This window comes from Apium graveolens, chromosome 5 (assembly GCF_009905375.1).
Source record: "Apium graveolens cultivar Ventura chromosome 5, ASM990537v1, whole genome shotgun sequence".
Taxonomy (NCBI): Eukaryota; Viridiplantae; Streptophyta; class Magnoliopsida; order Apiales; family Apiaceae; genus Apium; species Apium graveolens.
Window position 1 is genome coordinate 241156941 of NC_133651.1, and position 16261 is coordinate 241173201.

Below are 16261 nucleotides of genomic sequence, written 5' to 3' on the forward strand. Positions count from 1 at the left end.
GGTCAAAGACTCTGTGAAAATCATAAGAAGTGATAATGGCACTGAGTTCAAGAATTTGATCATGGAAGAGTTCTGCAAAGACCATGGAATAAAGCAGGAATTTTCTGCTCCTGGAACTCCGCAGCAAAATGGAGTTGTTGAAAGAAAGAATAGAACTCTTATTGAAGCTGCATGAACTATGCTTGATGAAGCAAAATTACTTGTCTTACTCAGAATGGAACACTTATCAACAAGCATGGAAAGACACCATATGAGATGGTGAAGAAAAAGAAGCCAAATCTGAAGTACTTTCATGTATTTGGATGCAAGTGTTTTGTTCTTAAGACTCATCCTGAACAGCTATCCAAATTTGATCTAAAAGCTGATGAAGGAATTTTTGTTGGATATCCACTTTCCACAAAAGCCTTCAGAGTCTACAATTTAAGAACAAGGGTTTTCATGGAATCTATCAATGTCTCTTTTGATGATAAGAAGATTACTGGACTTGAAGATTTCAATGATCATGATCAGCTGAGATTTGAGAATGAAGCTTTAAATTCTGATTCTGTAAATTCGGATAGTCTAAATCCTGATACTATAAACTCTGATGGGTTAAACTTTGATGTTATTGAAACTGTGGTGACTACGCCAAATGAAAATGCACCTGTGCAGGGGGGCATATTGAAGATCCAACCACATCTCAAGAAGCATCAGAATCTAGAACAGGCTCTTCAAGTTCTGATGGGCCAAGTTCTGATAATTCTGGAAACTCAAATTCTGATTCATTAAGTTCTGATGGGCCAAGTTCTGATAATTCTGGAAACTCAAATTCTGAAGGATCCAACTCAGAGAGCATAATTTCAGGGGGAGCATCAGAAAATGTTGATGGAGACAGCATGGATCATGGGGGAGCATCCAGTTCTAGAGATAACCTTCCATCTACAAGGAAGTGGACTAAAGCACATACACTTGACTTGATTATTGGAGATCATGAAGCAGTTATTAGAACTAGAATAGCAACATCAAATGAATGTCTCTATCATTCTTTTCTTTCTCAGGCTGAACCAAATAAAGTGGAAGAAGCTCTTCAAGATGCTGATTGGGTGCAAGCAATGCCGGAAGAGTTAAATGAATTTGAAAGAAATAAAGTCTGGACCCTAGTGCCAAGACCAAAGAACAGATCTGTTGTTGGTACAAAGTGGGTGTTCAGAAACAAAACTGATAGTGATGGCATAATTACAAGAAATAAAGTAAGTCTGGTTGCAAAAGGATATTCTCAACATGAGGGAATTGATTATGATGAAACATTTGCACCAGTTGCTAGATTGGAAGCCATAAGGATATTTCTGGATTATGCTGCTCACAAAAAGTTTACAGTCTTTCAAATGGATGTAAAAAGTGCTTTTCTTAATGAAGAATTGGAAGAAGAAGTATATGTTGAACAACCTCTAGGTTTTGTAGATTCAAAATTTCCTAATCATGTCTACAGACTTGATAAGGCACTTTATGGCCTTAAGCAAGCTCCAAGAGCATGGTATGAGACATTAGCTCAGTTTCTTCTGGAAAGTGAATTTAACAGAGGGACTATTGATAAAACTTTATTCTATCTTAACCATTAAAAGGAATTACTTTTGGTGCAGATATATGTTGATGATATCATTTTTGGTTTTACAAATGACAGACTTTGTAAAAGGTTTGCCAAGCTAATGCAGTCAAGATATCAAATGAGTATGATGGGAGAACTTAGTTATTTTCGGGGCCTTCAAGTCAAGCAGAATGAAGAAGGAACTTTTATTTGTCAATCTAAGTACATCAGAAATTTGTTGAAGAAATTTGGAATGCAAGACTGTTCAAGTGCATCCACTCCTATAGCCACAATAACAAAATTGGATAAGGATACTGGTACATCAGTAGATATTACTTATTACAGAGGTATGATTGGCTCAATACTCTATCAAACTGCAAGTAGACCTGATATTATGTATGTTACCTGTCTTTGTGCAAGATTTCAAGCAGATCCAAGAGAACCGTACTTCACAGCTGTAAAAAGAATTTTCAAGTACCTTAAGGGTATAGTTGATCTAGAATTGTGGTATCCTAGGGAATCAGACTTTAAGCTAATAGGTTACTCAGATGCAGATTTCGCAGGGTGCAAAATTGACAGGAAAAGCACAAGTGGAAGCTGCCAATTTCTTGGAGGCAGATTAGTTTCTTGGTTTAGCAAGAAACAAAAGTCAATTTCCACATCAACTGCAGAGGCAGAGTACATTGCTGCAGGAAGCTATTGTGCACAGATTCTTTGGATGAAGAATCGGTTACTGGATTATGGGTTAGAATTTTCTAAAATCCCTATTTACTGTGATAATCAAAGTGCTATTGCTATGACAGGTAATCCAGTTCACACTCAATGACAAAGCACATTAGCATTGGTACCACTTCATAAGGGAGCATGTGATGGAAGGTACAATGGAATTGTATTTTGTTCCAACAGATCAACAACTAGCAGATATCTTCACAAAACCACTATGTGAAGCTACTTTTACAAGATTGGTAAATGAACTTGGAATGGTTTCAGGTTCTTTCTCTAAATCTGTTTAGTTTATATTCTGATTCATCAGACTTTATAATCAGTATTTACAGATATTACTATCTTTATGTAATCTGAGCTTAAATTGTAATTTACTTAAGTGCTGATTGTTGTCTGATGTGAATTTCTAAACTCTGATAGTGATATGAATGTTTCTATGACTATTCAATCCAATGAGGATAACTGTGCTAGATGCTGACCTAGTAGTCTCTAATATACTAATGATCCCATGTTTGAAGTAATTGTTCATGTGGAAATCTTTTAACGCAAGTAAATTCTGATATTGAGCTTGGTTAGGTTTACTTTGTGTATCTTATTACTAAGTCAAAAACTAGAATAGTGCTTCTTATCTGTTAAGTTCTGATGTTGGTAAATCTTATGGATGTACTAAGTGCTGATAAGCCTCACTTATCAAAAGAAAAAGTAAAGCAAAGAAATAAATATCAAGTACTCCTTTGAGATCTAGAGAAAAATGTATGTGGAAGGGAAGACCCAAGTGCATTGCTGGTATTAAGTAATATGCATTAGAAAAGCAAAATAAAATTTTCTTGGTGACTTTTCACATTTTCTGATTACTGGAAAAATACTCTGATAATAGCATAAATTCTGATAAGCAGTCGTGACTCACTTACACTGAGAAGCCACTATAAAAAGGAATTTCAAAAGATGCATAAAATGAGCACAAAACAGTTGAGGTGGACTCATGCATGAACTCATTCTATAGTAGACTTCAGACGAATGACAGATTTTGAGCAAAGTTCTTAGTTATACCTTATTTCTAAGATGTACTGAAGTGAATCAGACTTTAATCTTTGTCTCATATTTAGCTTAAAGCACACACTTACACTCCATATGAATGATGAAAATTACTGTGGTGATCAATATTGTTTTAGATGAATAGTTTAAGTGTCAGTTGCATAAATTCTGAGGATAAGTTCTGATGGAAGTTCTGATGATTAAGTTATGTTGAAACTATATCAGTATTTGTGTGAAGAATTACAAAAATAAAAATTCACTTTTTGAGTACAGAGCAATATTCTGATGATTTTTTAAATTCTGATAATAATCAAGTTTTGATGCTTACGTGGCAGTATTTATTTACTTGATTTATTTTTGGTCAATACTTGAACGGTTATATTTTATCAGAATATTGGTTTAAGTGAGATAAAGACAGTAATAATCATTTGTTTAGTGGGAACAGTTTTTTTTGAAAAACTGCATGTGCATAGTAATCATTACTTATTTCCCGTGCCCATTAACTTTTGTCTTAACTACTGCATGGCTGACAGGTGTAACGTCTGTTCCACTTCTCAATAACTGCTGTCAAGTGGCGTGTATAAGTAAAAGAGAGAAAAGATTTTAAATCTTTTATTTACATTTCTTTCTATACTCTTTTTTTTTCTTATTCTCTCATATTCTCTAACGGTTTTCTCTCTAGACATTTTATCAAACACCTTCCAGGCAATCTAATTTCTCACTTATTTCTCAATGGCACCCAAGGATATAATCTTTAATGGAGCAAAGTTTGTCCCCAACAACTATGCTTCCATTCTCACTAAGAGTGAAGCTCCTTCGGAACTTCATTTTATTCAGGATTTCTTATCTCATAGTGAAATTGGGTTCGTTTTGACGCAACCATCCTATTTATCTGGAACTCAAGTTCTGACGTTTTGGCGTACAAGACTTTATGATGATGGTGGTAAGAATGGGACTCCAAGTATCGTGTTTACAGCACAGGAGGTTGAGTATGTTGTTACTCCGGCAACAGTTCGAAAAGCTTTACAGCTCACTGAAAACTGTCAATACAGTTCTGCTATTGAGGAGCCATTGCTACAGCAAATGATGGCTAATCTTGGGTATGAATAGAGTTTGGCTAAGTTGGGTCAACTCAAACGCCCATATATTCGAAAGGAATGGAGCTTCTTCTTCGATTGCATCACGAAGACGTTTGCCAACAAGTGCTCAAATTTTGATGCCATTCCTATTCTGACACAACAAATTGGGTTTGCACTCCTAAACCAGTCTTATTTTCATTATGCAAAGAATGTGTTATGTTTATAGGATATAGAATGAAAGAGGACAGGAATGTAGTTTACTTTGCTAGGTTTTGTCAGTTAATTTACAGCTACTGTACATCAGATGAACCACAACCAGCAAGTGAGCAAATAGAACCTTTTAGGTTAGCTAAGAGGGCTTTTACTGATCTCTTAACTGCTGACAACAAGAAGGGAGTTTTGAGACCCCTTAGGATTCCTTTATCAGTAAACCAAGCTCTGATAAATGCTGATTATGATACCTATTAATGGCTATATCCTGATGTCCAATCCACCAACACACAACAGCCATCAGAACTAACCATTACCCAAACACAGCAACCACAAACATCAGCACATACCAATCAACCATCAGCACCTACAGTGAAGCCTTCTTCTTCTAGAGCAAAGAGGACAAAGACTGTACCTCAGACACAACAAAAGAGAAGGAAGATGATTTTGACAGATGAATCTGATGATGAGGCACAGGTTCAACCATCAGAACCTGTTGCTGAAGCAGCTGAGGAAGTGTCTCCTCAGAAAACAAAGGAAACTGGGAGTTCTAGGCCCCTCAAAAGGCTTAGAAAGATAAATTCTGATGACAAAGCTCCCAAAGTCTCTCCACCCTTGAAGAGATTGAAGAAACGAAGAGCTAACAGAGACATAGCTGAGTCAGATTCAGAGGATGTGAAAGCTGCAGCTAAGGAAGGGGATCGGGAATCTCTGATTCCAAAGGAGCCAATTGTGATTGAATCCCTTCCATCTACACAACCAGAATTTTCTGAAACAACTGCATCTACACCTCTACTGTCGCCAATTCAAGCTGAAGAAACTGCTCAAGACAGAGTGCCTGCACCTTCTATGTCTCCTATTTACTCTCCAGTACATGCTGATAATCCAGGTACAAGTGCTGAAATAGATATTCGCAACTTGAATGTGCCTGAGGTTCTGTACTTGGAAGCTCCAACCATTTCTCAACACACTCCACCAGCAACTCCACTGCTAGATGCTGATGTTCATGCAGATGAATCTTCTATTACTTCACATACAGTAATTCCATCACAAGATGCTGATACTGAAGATTCTGCAAGTTCTGTTGAAGTAAATGCTGAACATACTGGTGAAGCTGCTACAAATGAAAATGATGATGCAGCTGGTCCTTCAGGACATGCACCTCTACAAACAGTTGATAAAGCTGATTTGATTAAAAAGTTTGTGAGAAAGGATGCACCAGTACCTTGGAGTGAAACTAATAAAGGCAGGGAATGGATCAAGGAGTGGAACAAAGTTGATTTTGTTCCTACTGCAAATATTCTTGCTGAGCACCTGGCTAAAGCTGATGAGATGCTAATGAATGATGCCTTCAAAGCACAACTCAGAGTTACTGCATTGAGTACCAGGAACCTTCAAGGTCAACACTCAATCACTCAAGCCAAGGTGAACAAAATTCAAGAAACACTGATTCAGCAAGACATGAACTTTAAACTGGATAAGAATAGATTTTTCAAGCCTGCCTTTAACAGAGTTGAGGCTATTGAGAAAGCTCAGGAGAAATAGCAAGCTCAGATTGCTGAAATACTAAAGAATCAAGCTTCTCAACAAGTTCAACTAAATGAAATTCAATCTTCAGTGGAATTACTTCTCTCTCTCCTATTACCTGATGATGCCAAAAAGGGGGAGAAAGTGATTAAGTCCAAATGCTCTACTGATTTAGCACTGAAGAAAAAGGATGATGGAAATGATGATCAGGGAAACTCTGAAAAGGGTAGAGGTCATGGTCAAGGCAAAGGCTCTTCATCTAGGAAAGCAGGAACTTCTACACAGAGATCAAGCTTTGATGCTGATAGAAAAATAAGTTTTGATAAGCAAGTTCTGACTAAGCCTGATGTTCTGATACAGGGTGAAAGTCAAGAATCACAGAAGTTTATGCAGACACTGAAGTTCAAGGGAAAGGAAACAACAGTCTACTATCAAGATCCCAAGTTACAGAAGCTGGATGAAGAAATTTCAAAAAGACTATTTCTCAAAGACAATCCAGGAATGGACTTTGAAAGTCTGAAGGAAGAAGAAGCCAGACTTAAAGCAGAAAATGTCAAATCCAAGTCTAAAGCTTCTATTACTGCAAAGAAACCTCCAAAGCCTAAGGGCATTGTGATTAAAGAGAAAACAAACTCTGAGGCAACCAAATCTGAATCCAAAGCCAAATCACAAGTAGAGGTAGATCCTAGGTTTAAGGGCAAGCTAAAGTTGATGAACCTGTAAAGATATATATGCCAACTATGGATCTGGAAGCAAAATCTGATGAAGATGCAATTCTGATTTTGAAGAAGAAAAGCAATATTCAAGCAACCTCTGACAGAGCTCAAGTTGTCTTGACATCAGAAGAAAAGGAAACCTCTGACATTGCTCATGTTAAACCTTCAAAAATTCTAATACCTGGGTTTACTAAAGCTCAACAATCTACTCAACCTTTGAAGACTACATCAAGTGGTTTTGAAGCAAGAGTTATTCGAGGGAAGGAAGCTAGAGATAAAACAGGACTGGGTAATGCTGATGAGAGAAGAGTAAACAATTCTACCTTAGATCCTACATCTCTTTCTGAACCAGGAGTAGGGACAACTCCAGAAAGACTAAATCAATTGGAGTCTGTACAAATGGTCTACCACTCTGTGTTAAAAGAAGATATCATGCTATACTTCATGACAGATGGGAAGGTATTCCAGATAAGAAAAGATGCTATTCGTTTGAAGTACTTTGAAGAATTGCAACATGTGCTATTTCTACTTCAAGTGAAAAACAGATCAACAGATGGTGCTTCCAGATACATAAGGTCTGATATTGAAAGATAGAAGAAACTTTACTCTGTAAAGTCTGACAGGCCATACTATCCTAAGTACAGAGCTCACAATGGAGAACTAGTTGAGATGAAGCCTAATACTGCTAAAATCACTACATTTTTGGGTATTAAGGGACTGGAATTTAATCTGGAGTCTAACAAAGCTTATCTGATCAGATTGGATCAGGAAATAAGGAAAACAAAGATTAATGATCTCAGGGCTGCTATCTTTCAGACAGGGGAATATATAGTTGAACTTAAAGATGCTAAAAGGAGGATGATAAATGAACTTGAATATGCTGAGAGGAGTTTGTTAAAGAACTATCGCAGAACAACTCCTGACATTAGAGAGATCACATACTAAAGCCAAGTCAAGAACTACAACTAGTAAATTTTGAAGGATATACAGGTTAAAGCTGATATCAGACTTTAAGGATGGTAAAAGCTCTACAGACTGTGAGTTGTAGTTATTTAATCAAATTCTCATATGCATTTGTACTTCATGTTTTTGACATCATCAAATATCTATTGAACTTGTGTATTATGCTAATTTACAAGTTGGGGGAGATTGTTAGATATATTTGTGATGTCATGTCTAATAATGATTTGTGTTTAGTTTTCAGATCTTGACTAACAGGACAAATCAGGACTTAACTGGAAATCAATACTTATACTGAAGTCAGAACTTAAGATATCAGAACTTAAGTTATCAGAACTTAAGATATCAGAAGATATTTATCAGGAGATAATATCAGGACTTAAGAAGACATTCAGATAAGGAAGGCGGCTGATTAAAAGGAAAGAAGATCAAGACTAAAACAAGAAGAGATATGCATGGAGAAGAATTCTATGAAGAATAGAAGACTTGGAGGAAAAGATAACTAATTGATATATTTTAGGATGCAGACTTATATTCGATATCAATTAGAAGATTATCTTGTAACTGTGTGTCTATATAAACACAGCATAGGGTTTACATTATATGTGTTATCTTAATCGAGAATATTATTCATTGCAACCCTAGCAGCTCTCGTGATATTTATTCATCACTGAGAGAGAACGGTTCCATTGCAATACTGTTTTATTAATAAGATTATTCTGTGTTACATACTTGTGTTCTTAATTCGATTTGATTGTAGTATACACTGTATTCAACCCCCTTCTACAGTGTGTGTGACCTAACATAGTAGATAATATGTTGGTCACAGACTCGAACCTTCAACATGTTGAAATTTTAAAAATAAGGAATATAAAAGTTTAAATATAATACGCCGCCGTTGAGAGCAGTTTAAATATTAATATAATATTATTTTATTATTACATCCAACGGTTTGTTATTTACCGTACCAAATTTCATTATTAATATAATATTATTTTATTATTATATCCAACGGTTTGCTATTTACCGTAACAAACAACTGTACTGAACAACTACAATGTTCTGCTTCTTATAATATTACTAGCCTAAAACTCATGCGATGCACGGTTTTTTTATAATTTTACATATTTTTTTAAAAAAATTAATATAAATTTAATTTATAAATTTGTTCATTTAATATTTTTAAATGACATGATTTAATAATAAATATAATACTCAATGTTCATAACATTTTTAAAAAGAGTTATCTGAAAAAAATATTGTTACCCATTCACTTATATATTTTTATTTATATTTCTACGCGTGATTAGGGTTATAATTCGAGTCGGGCGTCTCGCAAGCTCGCACGGCTCGAACTCGTTTCCGGCTCGTTTAATTACTCGAACCAACTCGGTTCGACTCGTGAAATTAAACGAGCCGAGTTCGGGTTGAAATTTAGGCTCGATTAAGTGTATAATTAAAAGAGCCGGCTCGCCCGACTCGTTAAAAGCGGCTCGTTTTAATATTTGGTTATATGAAACATTAATGTAGTTCCATGTAAGAACCAAAAAATAGGTATCTATAATATTATTTTAATTTACGGGAACCTGTTTGATTATATGAGAGCCAGAAGACTCGTGTCAAATAAGTCTTTATATTTAGATTTTCTTATAGTGTATATATATATCGTGTCAAATAAGTCTTTATATTCTTTACGAAGATTACTCTTATATTTAGTAACTTAGAGTATCTAATATTATATTTTTTACGAAGATTACTCCTATATTTAGTAACTTAGAGTACCTAATATCATGTAGTTTCATTGATAACATACATTAAGTGTTTTATTTTTATTATGTATTAGAATTAGAATATAATAGATAAGGGTAATTAGGTAAATTTAACTTAATAGGTACGGTACCCAAACTTTTAATGTTTCGTATTTTATATATAGTAATAGATAGATAGTACATGAGCATTTGGGTTCGAACTCTTGAACGGCAACAAATGGGCTCTAAAACTACCTTGTTGATCCAATCAAGGATTTTCAGTACTAGTTCAGCCACCATCTTTTTTTAAAGCGGCCAAGTCTTTGGAAAGAAGCTCAATCGTTGGTTATGTTTTTCTTATTACACGCCAGGAGCGGGCGTAAAAGTTGAATCCTTGCTAAAGTAATATTGTCATGGACCAAAACAGAGAACGCTGAATGTATAGATTCATTCCCTATAGTGAATGCCATCTGTTTCAAATTTGTTATTTTGCTAAACACCTATGGTCATCCCTATGTAAAAAGGGACAGTAGAAAGAAATAAAACACTCGAATCCTACTAACTGATAATTTTACATAGTGCTGAAGCATCATTACATTTAACTAATAATGTTGGTGCATCAACTCGTGGAACTAATAGGCACTAATGTGCGATATTGTCTTTCTGTTATAGACATTAAGCCATTGGTATCTGGAACCATGTCACCTTCCATCCCTTCTTTAGGAGGGAAGCCGCGGATTCGTGCCTGAAGCCATTGGTCTGTTACTCCGCAATTAATGGCATACTTAATGGTGTGCTCCAAATAGCCTTTATCAGTGATGAGATTTGGTTGAATCGTCAGCTTTCTTATCAGAGCTGTACAGAGATCAAGAAGCAGGAGTCAGCACTATCTCGGTAGCCTTTATATTTTGGATGAAAGGAAGTAAGTTCACTAAAGAACATATATAGACTATAGAGTAAGTCCGTATATTATCATGAATTCGTATATAGACAGTAGTTTTTAGTCAAGGTTACACATAGTATCACTGTAAGATAGCAAACACTTCTAAAAGTCAATAGAGAATCCATAAGCAGAACATCTTAATATTTGATGTACAAATAATCAGCTATAGTGACAAAATTTTGATTTCTGGGTACAACTATAATGATCAATTTAATGGTTCCATCTATAAATTCATTAATTTATTAAATAAGGTATCTATGAGACATACATAAAAAAGAGTTTCAACCAGACCGGTGTCATGAGTACATATCTCCATTGATCACACGCACATACGCACGGCGCACGCACAAAGAAGAGAGAATGCAAGTAAAAGCTAACGAGCGAAGTACATACCAACAGCCCACAAAAGTGATGATCTAAATACTAGTGCACAAGCTGAACAGATTAGTTGAGTACGATAGTTAAAATAGAATGCAGATGAGACCTCAGAAAGCTAAACATGATACGCATTTTGTGAAAGATACTCAAAATTGAGTTTGCATCTTTTGAGCACATGCACCTCTAAAATCTCACATAATACATCTCATGAATGATCTTCCGGTCTTCCCCCAAGTAGATAGGTAACTATTGATACATGCTGATCTTACATCCCTTTTTAATTGTATTATCCTCTATGTTGGCCTTATTTTGGTATATATTATGTGAGCTAAGGCCAAATTTAGCAGCTTAAAAATATGCTTCTTACCCATCTTCATCAATTGTAGGACACTTCTGGAGTCTTGAGCCTAAGATAGGAATTGAAGCTAATAGAAAGATTTAAAAAAATGGAAGAATAAGCCAAGGAAAGAAGACACGGAATGAAGTGCCATTCCATGAAAATGTAATGACCATTATGTTTACGTTTCTCCTCGTAGGACAGCCTAAATTGGAACGGGAGTGCTTCTTAAGGTCAGGAGGTCGAGGCAACAGAACTACCATCCCATGGGCACAACGGCCATTAATGGTCTGACCAGATTCTTTTTATAAGTTTCTTAGTCCATTTTCGACTGTATATCTAATGTACCTTAAGCACCGTTGGAAGATTGTTTTCGAGGGATAGAAATATAGGACATGAAGGTTAGGGAAGCTATTCTCCATAGGGAAGAGGTTTTAGAGAGAATGAATTAAGAGATGCACTGTATTTTAGAGAGAAACTGAACGAAGGCTTAAAATTTAATTTCTTCAAATTGCACTTCTCGCTCTAAAGTTTTCTTTATTTTTTTGCTAAACTAAAATGTATTAAGAAGAAAACAAAATACACAATCTAGGGGCATACCCCACGAATTAGAGCTAAAATACTGAAGTGCCAAGACACATTAGGCAACTAACACTCTTAACAATTAAACCGCTCTGCTCAACCAGTAAACAATAAGTATTAACAAATCAAAAACTCTAAGCTAGTATAGTAATGCTAGAATAGAGTGGTCTTTCCTCTACGCTCTAAACTTTCTTAAGGGTATATTTACTATAAACTCATCCAGAAATTAAGTTGTATTCAATTGTTCATCATGTTCATTTTGTGCAATTTCTTACTTCGCTAATTCATCATGGAGCGCTCTGTACAATCAGAGAAGTTGCTGTGTTCTAATTTAATTCAACAGGAATTTTAAGATATTGGGAAATAAGTTATACCTCTAACAGAAGATATGATAGACACAATTCAGCTATTTAATCGGAAGATGATTACGAGAATTACCAAATTAAGAATTCTTGCACCTACATAACCAACAACTCAAGCATAACTGATGATAGGAGTGACTTGTGTAAATTGTTGACCAATAAATTTTAAGTTGCAGATTTTATAAAAACAAGATGGATTGTTTTTAAAAAATTAGGAGCTTCATGAATTATGAAAATTATATATTTTATGATATGCAATTGATAATTAGTACTACTCTAGTTCTGGATTATTTTTCTCATAACTAATTCTGGATTTTACTTGCTCATCGGTATACCTGGTAATTAAAAAAACCATCTAATCATTAAACCTACTTTGTCAGAAATAAGAACTGGATTTTGTTAAATTTCCTTTGTGTATAGCTCTACTTTCCATTGTACTGTTAACTATTAAGTGCGACCCGACTTATCCGATTGTATTTACATTCAGAAAAGTTTATATGAACAGTTTTACGTAGTAATGACATGAATTTACCTGCAACAATCCCGTCTCCTGCTGCAGACATGTCACAACTGAAAGGACTAAGAGGTGCATCCTCCATCCCAAGGACAGCTCCATCGTGTTCCTTGGTGTAGTAATGAATCTTCGACGTCCCATTTGTTACAAACAAAAGTTTAAGATTTTCATGCCAAAGTGGAGCTAAAACTTCTGGCGCATAATGAGGAAACTTTGATTTGTCATTATTTTTGGTGTCAAAATTTTCAGAGGGCTTTATTCCACAAAGAAATTCAAGCTCTTGTGTGGTAACCTCAATAACATCTGCAAGATCCCATGCTTTCTGTATGAACATTTTCGTTTCTTCCCCTGATTGCCATAATTGTAATGGAAGGTTTACATCATAGAAAATCAGACTCCCTAACTTCTTTGAGATCTTAATGGCTTGTAAAGCAGTGGATCTCATTTTTTGCTCAAGCAGTCCAAATGTGTTAAAGTAAAACATCTTGGCCTGCAATAGAGGTCAATGAGATAAAAAAGAACTTGAGGGCTCAATCCAAAGTAAGCTAAACAGCCTGTAAACTAAGATTTCAAGCAAGAAGCTAGAGATTTAAAGGAAAGTATTGCTGATTAGATAACTTAACTTTACATGTCACGGGTACGAGTACATAATCTATTTGATGATAAGCAATACAGTTGAGTCTCGTCATAACCGTAAACTTTAAGGGCACTAGGTCCCATTACAAGCATAATATGCACACAAAAAGAAGCAAAATAATTAGCTAAATTGCTTAATTTGGTCAAAAAAAATATCATTAGCAAAATAATTATACGATGTCACCAAAGAACAGATATTGTGCACGTTAAGAAGATACTCTAACAACTACTTCCAAGCAGCCGAGCACTTAAAAAAAGCTGTTCAGATCTGGTATCTAATTTGACAAGCCAAAACAATGTGCTACATTTTGCTGAATTTTCAATTCCTCAACAACCAATCTTCTGAGAGTATTATGAAGACTACAGGCTTAACAAAAAAAAGAATTGCAGAAGAGTTGTGCACTTCTCTATTTAGTCTGTTATGCAAATTTACAAGTAATGATTTATATCCAAACTCAGATGCAAATAAGAGGCATTCCATAATTTTAACTCCATGTTTGATGTGCATATCAAGGGGATAATCAACAGAAAAAAGGATAATGGGATAGTAATTATTTGAAAATCATTCATACCTCCTTCAACACATCTATGTTGATTTCGGACTTCAACAATGAATCCTCTGCACATGGTTTGACACAACTCATTTTCAAGCCACCTCTTTTTCCTATTTTCATTTGTGAAAGTGCCGTAACTCTTTTACTATCAATTTGAACTGATCGGGTCTGAACTCTGTTTTCATTCAGAGACAATAACAGTGCCTGACCATAGTCATCGTCCCCAACTTTTCCCATGAAGGCAACTTTACCACCTAAGTTGGCTAAAGCCAATGCAACATTGCTTGAACAACTCCCTGGAGCCCTAATGAACTTTTTAGGGGCCCACAAGGCATCCTTCATTCTTTCATGCATTTCATAGTCAAGAAGCCTATTTGCAGGCCTCCCTGAAGGCACAAACGAATGTTGAGCAGATCCGAAGCAACAGACAAGAGGAGGCCAACCATAGGTAAAACTAATGTCCTCTTCTCCATCATCGTATTCGAATTTGAGCGCATTCTCATTATCATCGTCACTATCAACTTCCACATCTGCATCGACTGTCTCCCCCTCACTCTCCCCCTCACTATCACTAAGTTCTGTTTCACTAACTTGATCTACTGGATCCTCGATCTTCTTTTTAGTACTCCGCCTAGTTACCTTTTTTACAGGCTCTTCCTCCACTAGACTGCCAGAGGTAGACTCAGCTGCTACTGAAGCTGCAAATCATTTACGTTCATTTAAAAATTGAGCTAGGTATCATCATAGCAATATCTATAAACTACATCTGATTGGCATAAATTAAAAAAAAAACAATCTTGATTTCATCTAGAGATGCTAAAAAGATACCTTTCTTTCGAGTTCGCCTCCGAGGTTTTTCACCATCTTCAGTTGATTTAGAAGGCACTAATTCTTCATCATCTGTAATATCACCAGCCTTCTCGAGTAAAAGGCTATCCTCAGGGATTTCTACTTTAGCTTTTCTACGACCTTTAGCTGGAGCCCTTTTAGTAGTTTTACTCACCTTTTTTTCTACAACCCCTCCTTCTCCATCAGAAGCATTACCATCTAATGATTCTGAAATCTTTTTCTTAGATAAGGCTGTAGGTATACATCTACTGCGCAATCTAATATTCTGCGGTTGTATAAACTGAATCGAGGAAAATAAAGGCAAATTTGATTGCCACCTTCATAGTTTAAAACAACGTAAACTTATTAGCACTAAAATTATCAATTCTATGCCTAATTCTCAATTGGGTCAGATAAAAAGATAAGCTTTAAGACAAGAAATGCACAATTCATACTTCAAGAAAGTACCAAACAAACAAAGTTCATATCTTTCTTGGTTTTTACATTCATATGACAAACCAAATTAGCTTTAAACAGTTAAGAGTATAACAGCAGACACACACACACACGAGAAATACATGAAATGTAATAACAGTATTAAAAATTAAAGTTAGGGAGTAAAAGCTTAGCGGAAGAGAGAACCTGGGTAGCACATAGAACTGTGGGAAACACAGAGAAGCCATTGAAGAGCTTCTTAAAAACCCACTGGGTTTAAGGGTTTATATTCACACTCAACTCAACTGAACATAAATAAACAGTACTGTACTAGTAAACAAACAAGATGAGGCTTTGGTCTTAAAAACAATTTCTTCTTTATTTTTTTTTCTTGCTTTTAAAAATAATTGGCTTATAAACTGTACTCCCTCCTTTAATTTCATTTCTTTATACTTTCATTTTCGAGATGTCACATTTTAAAACTTATCAAAAATAGTCAATGAATCCCACCATTTTCTCACTTTCCCACCATTTTCACACTACTTTTACTCCACTATCTCCCTTTTATACATTAAAATTCAATAGTCCCACCACTTCACCCATTTTTCTTTCTCTTTTACACTATTTTATACATATTTCTTAAACTCCGTGCCCAATCATTTTGATAAGAAATCAAAAGTACGGAGGGAGTATTAATCTAAGTCCATTGGGCTGTGACCCGAACCACTAAACGGCATTCAACCGTTTGCAACCTAACCGCATTTTGCGGAAAATCGCGAAATGCGGGTTATTTGTGAATTTAAATTTTAAAAATGCTTATCCGCGATTTGGATGTAATTTTAAATTCTTGAAATCATTTACGTCAAAAAAAATCTTAAAATCGCAACCGCAACTCGCAACATATATTTATAATAAAATATATTTCCAAAAATGTAATTGATATCATATAAATTAATAAGTATACATATTTATTAACTAATCTTAGGCCAATTTTAAGACTTTCGTTCATAACAAACACAATTATTATAAGATACATCAACAAAATTAATGAAAAATGTAATCAACATGTAATTTTATTTTTATCCTTATCTATTTTCTTTTTCTCACCTCCATATTTTTGTATATTTTTA

At 35.2% G+C, this 16261-nt stretch overlaps 1 protein-coding gene across 1 annotated transcript; it reads right to left on the reverse strand.

The window, feature by feature from the left end:
- Positions 1-9990: 9990 nt before the first annotated feature.
- LOC141724994 (fructokinase-like 2, chloroplastic) lies at positions 9991-15471 on the reverse strand. The gene is made up of 5 exons (XM_074527336.1): positions 15339-15471; positions 14697-15034; positions 13887-14566; positions 12697-13168; positions 9991-10417 (listed from the first exon to the last, which is right to left on the reverse strand). Exons 1-5 carry the CDS (start codon positions 15377-15379, stop codon positions 10182-10184), a joined length of 1767 nt encoding a protein of 588 aa, XP_074383437.1. The 5' UTR covers positions 15380-15471; the 3' UTR covers positions 9991-10181.
- Between the last annotated feature and the right edge of the window lie 790 nt (positions 15472-16261).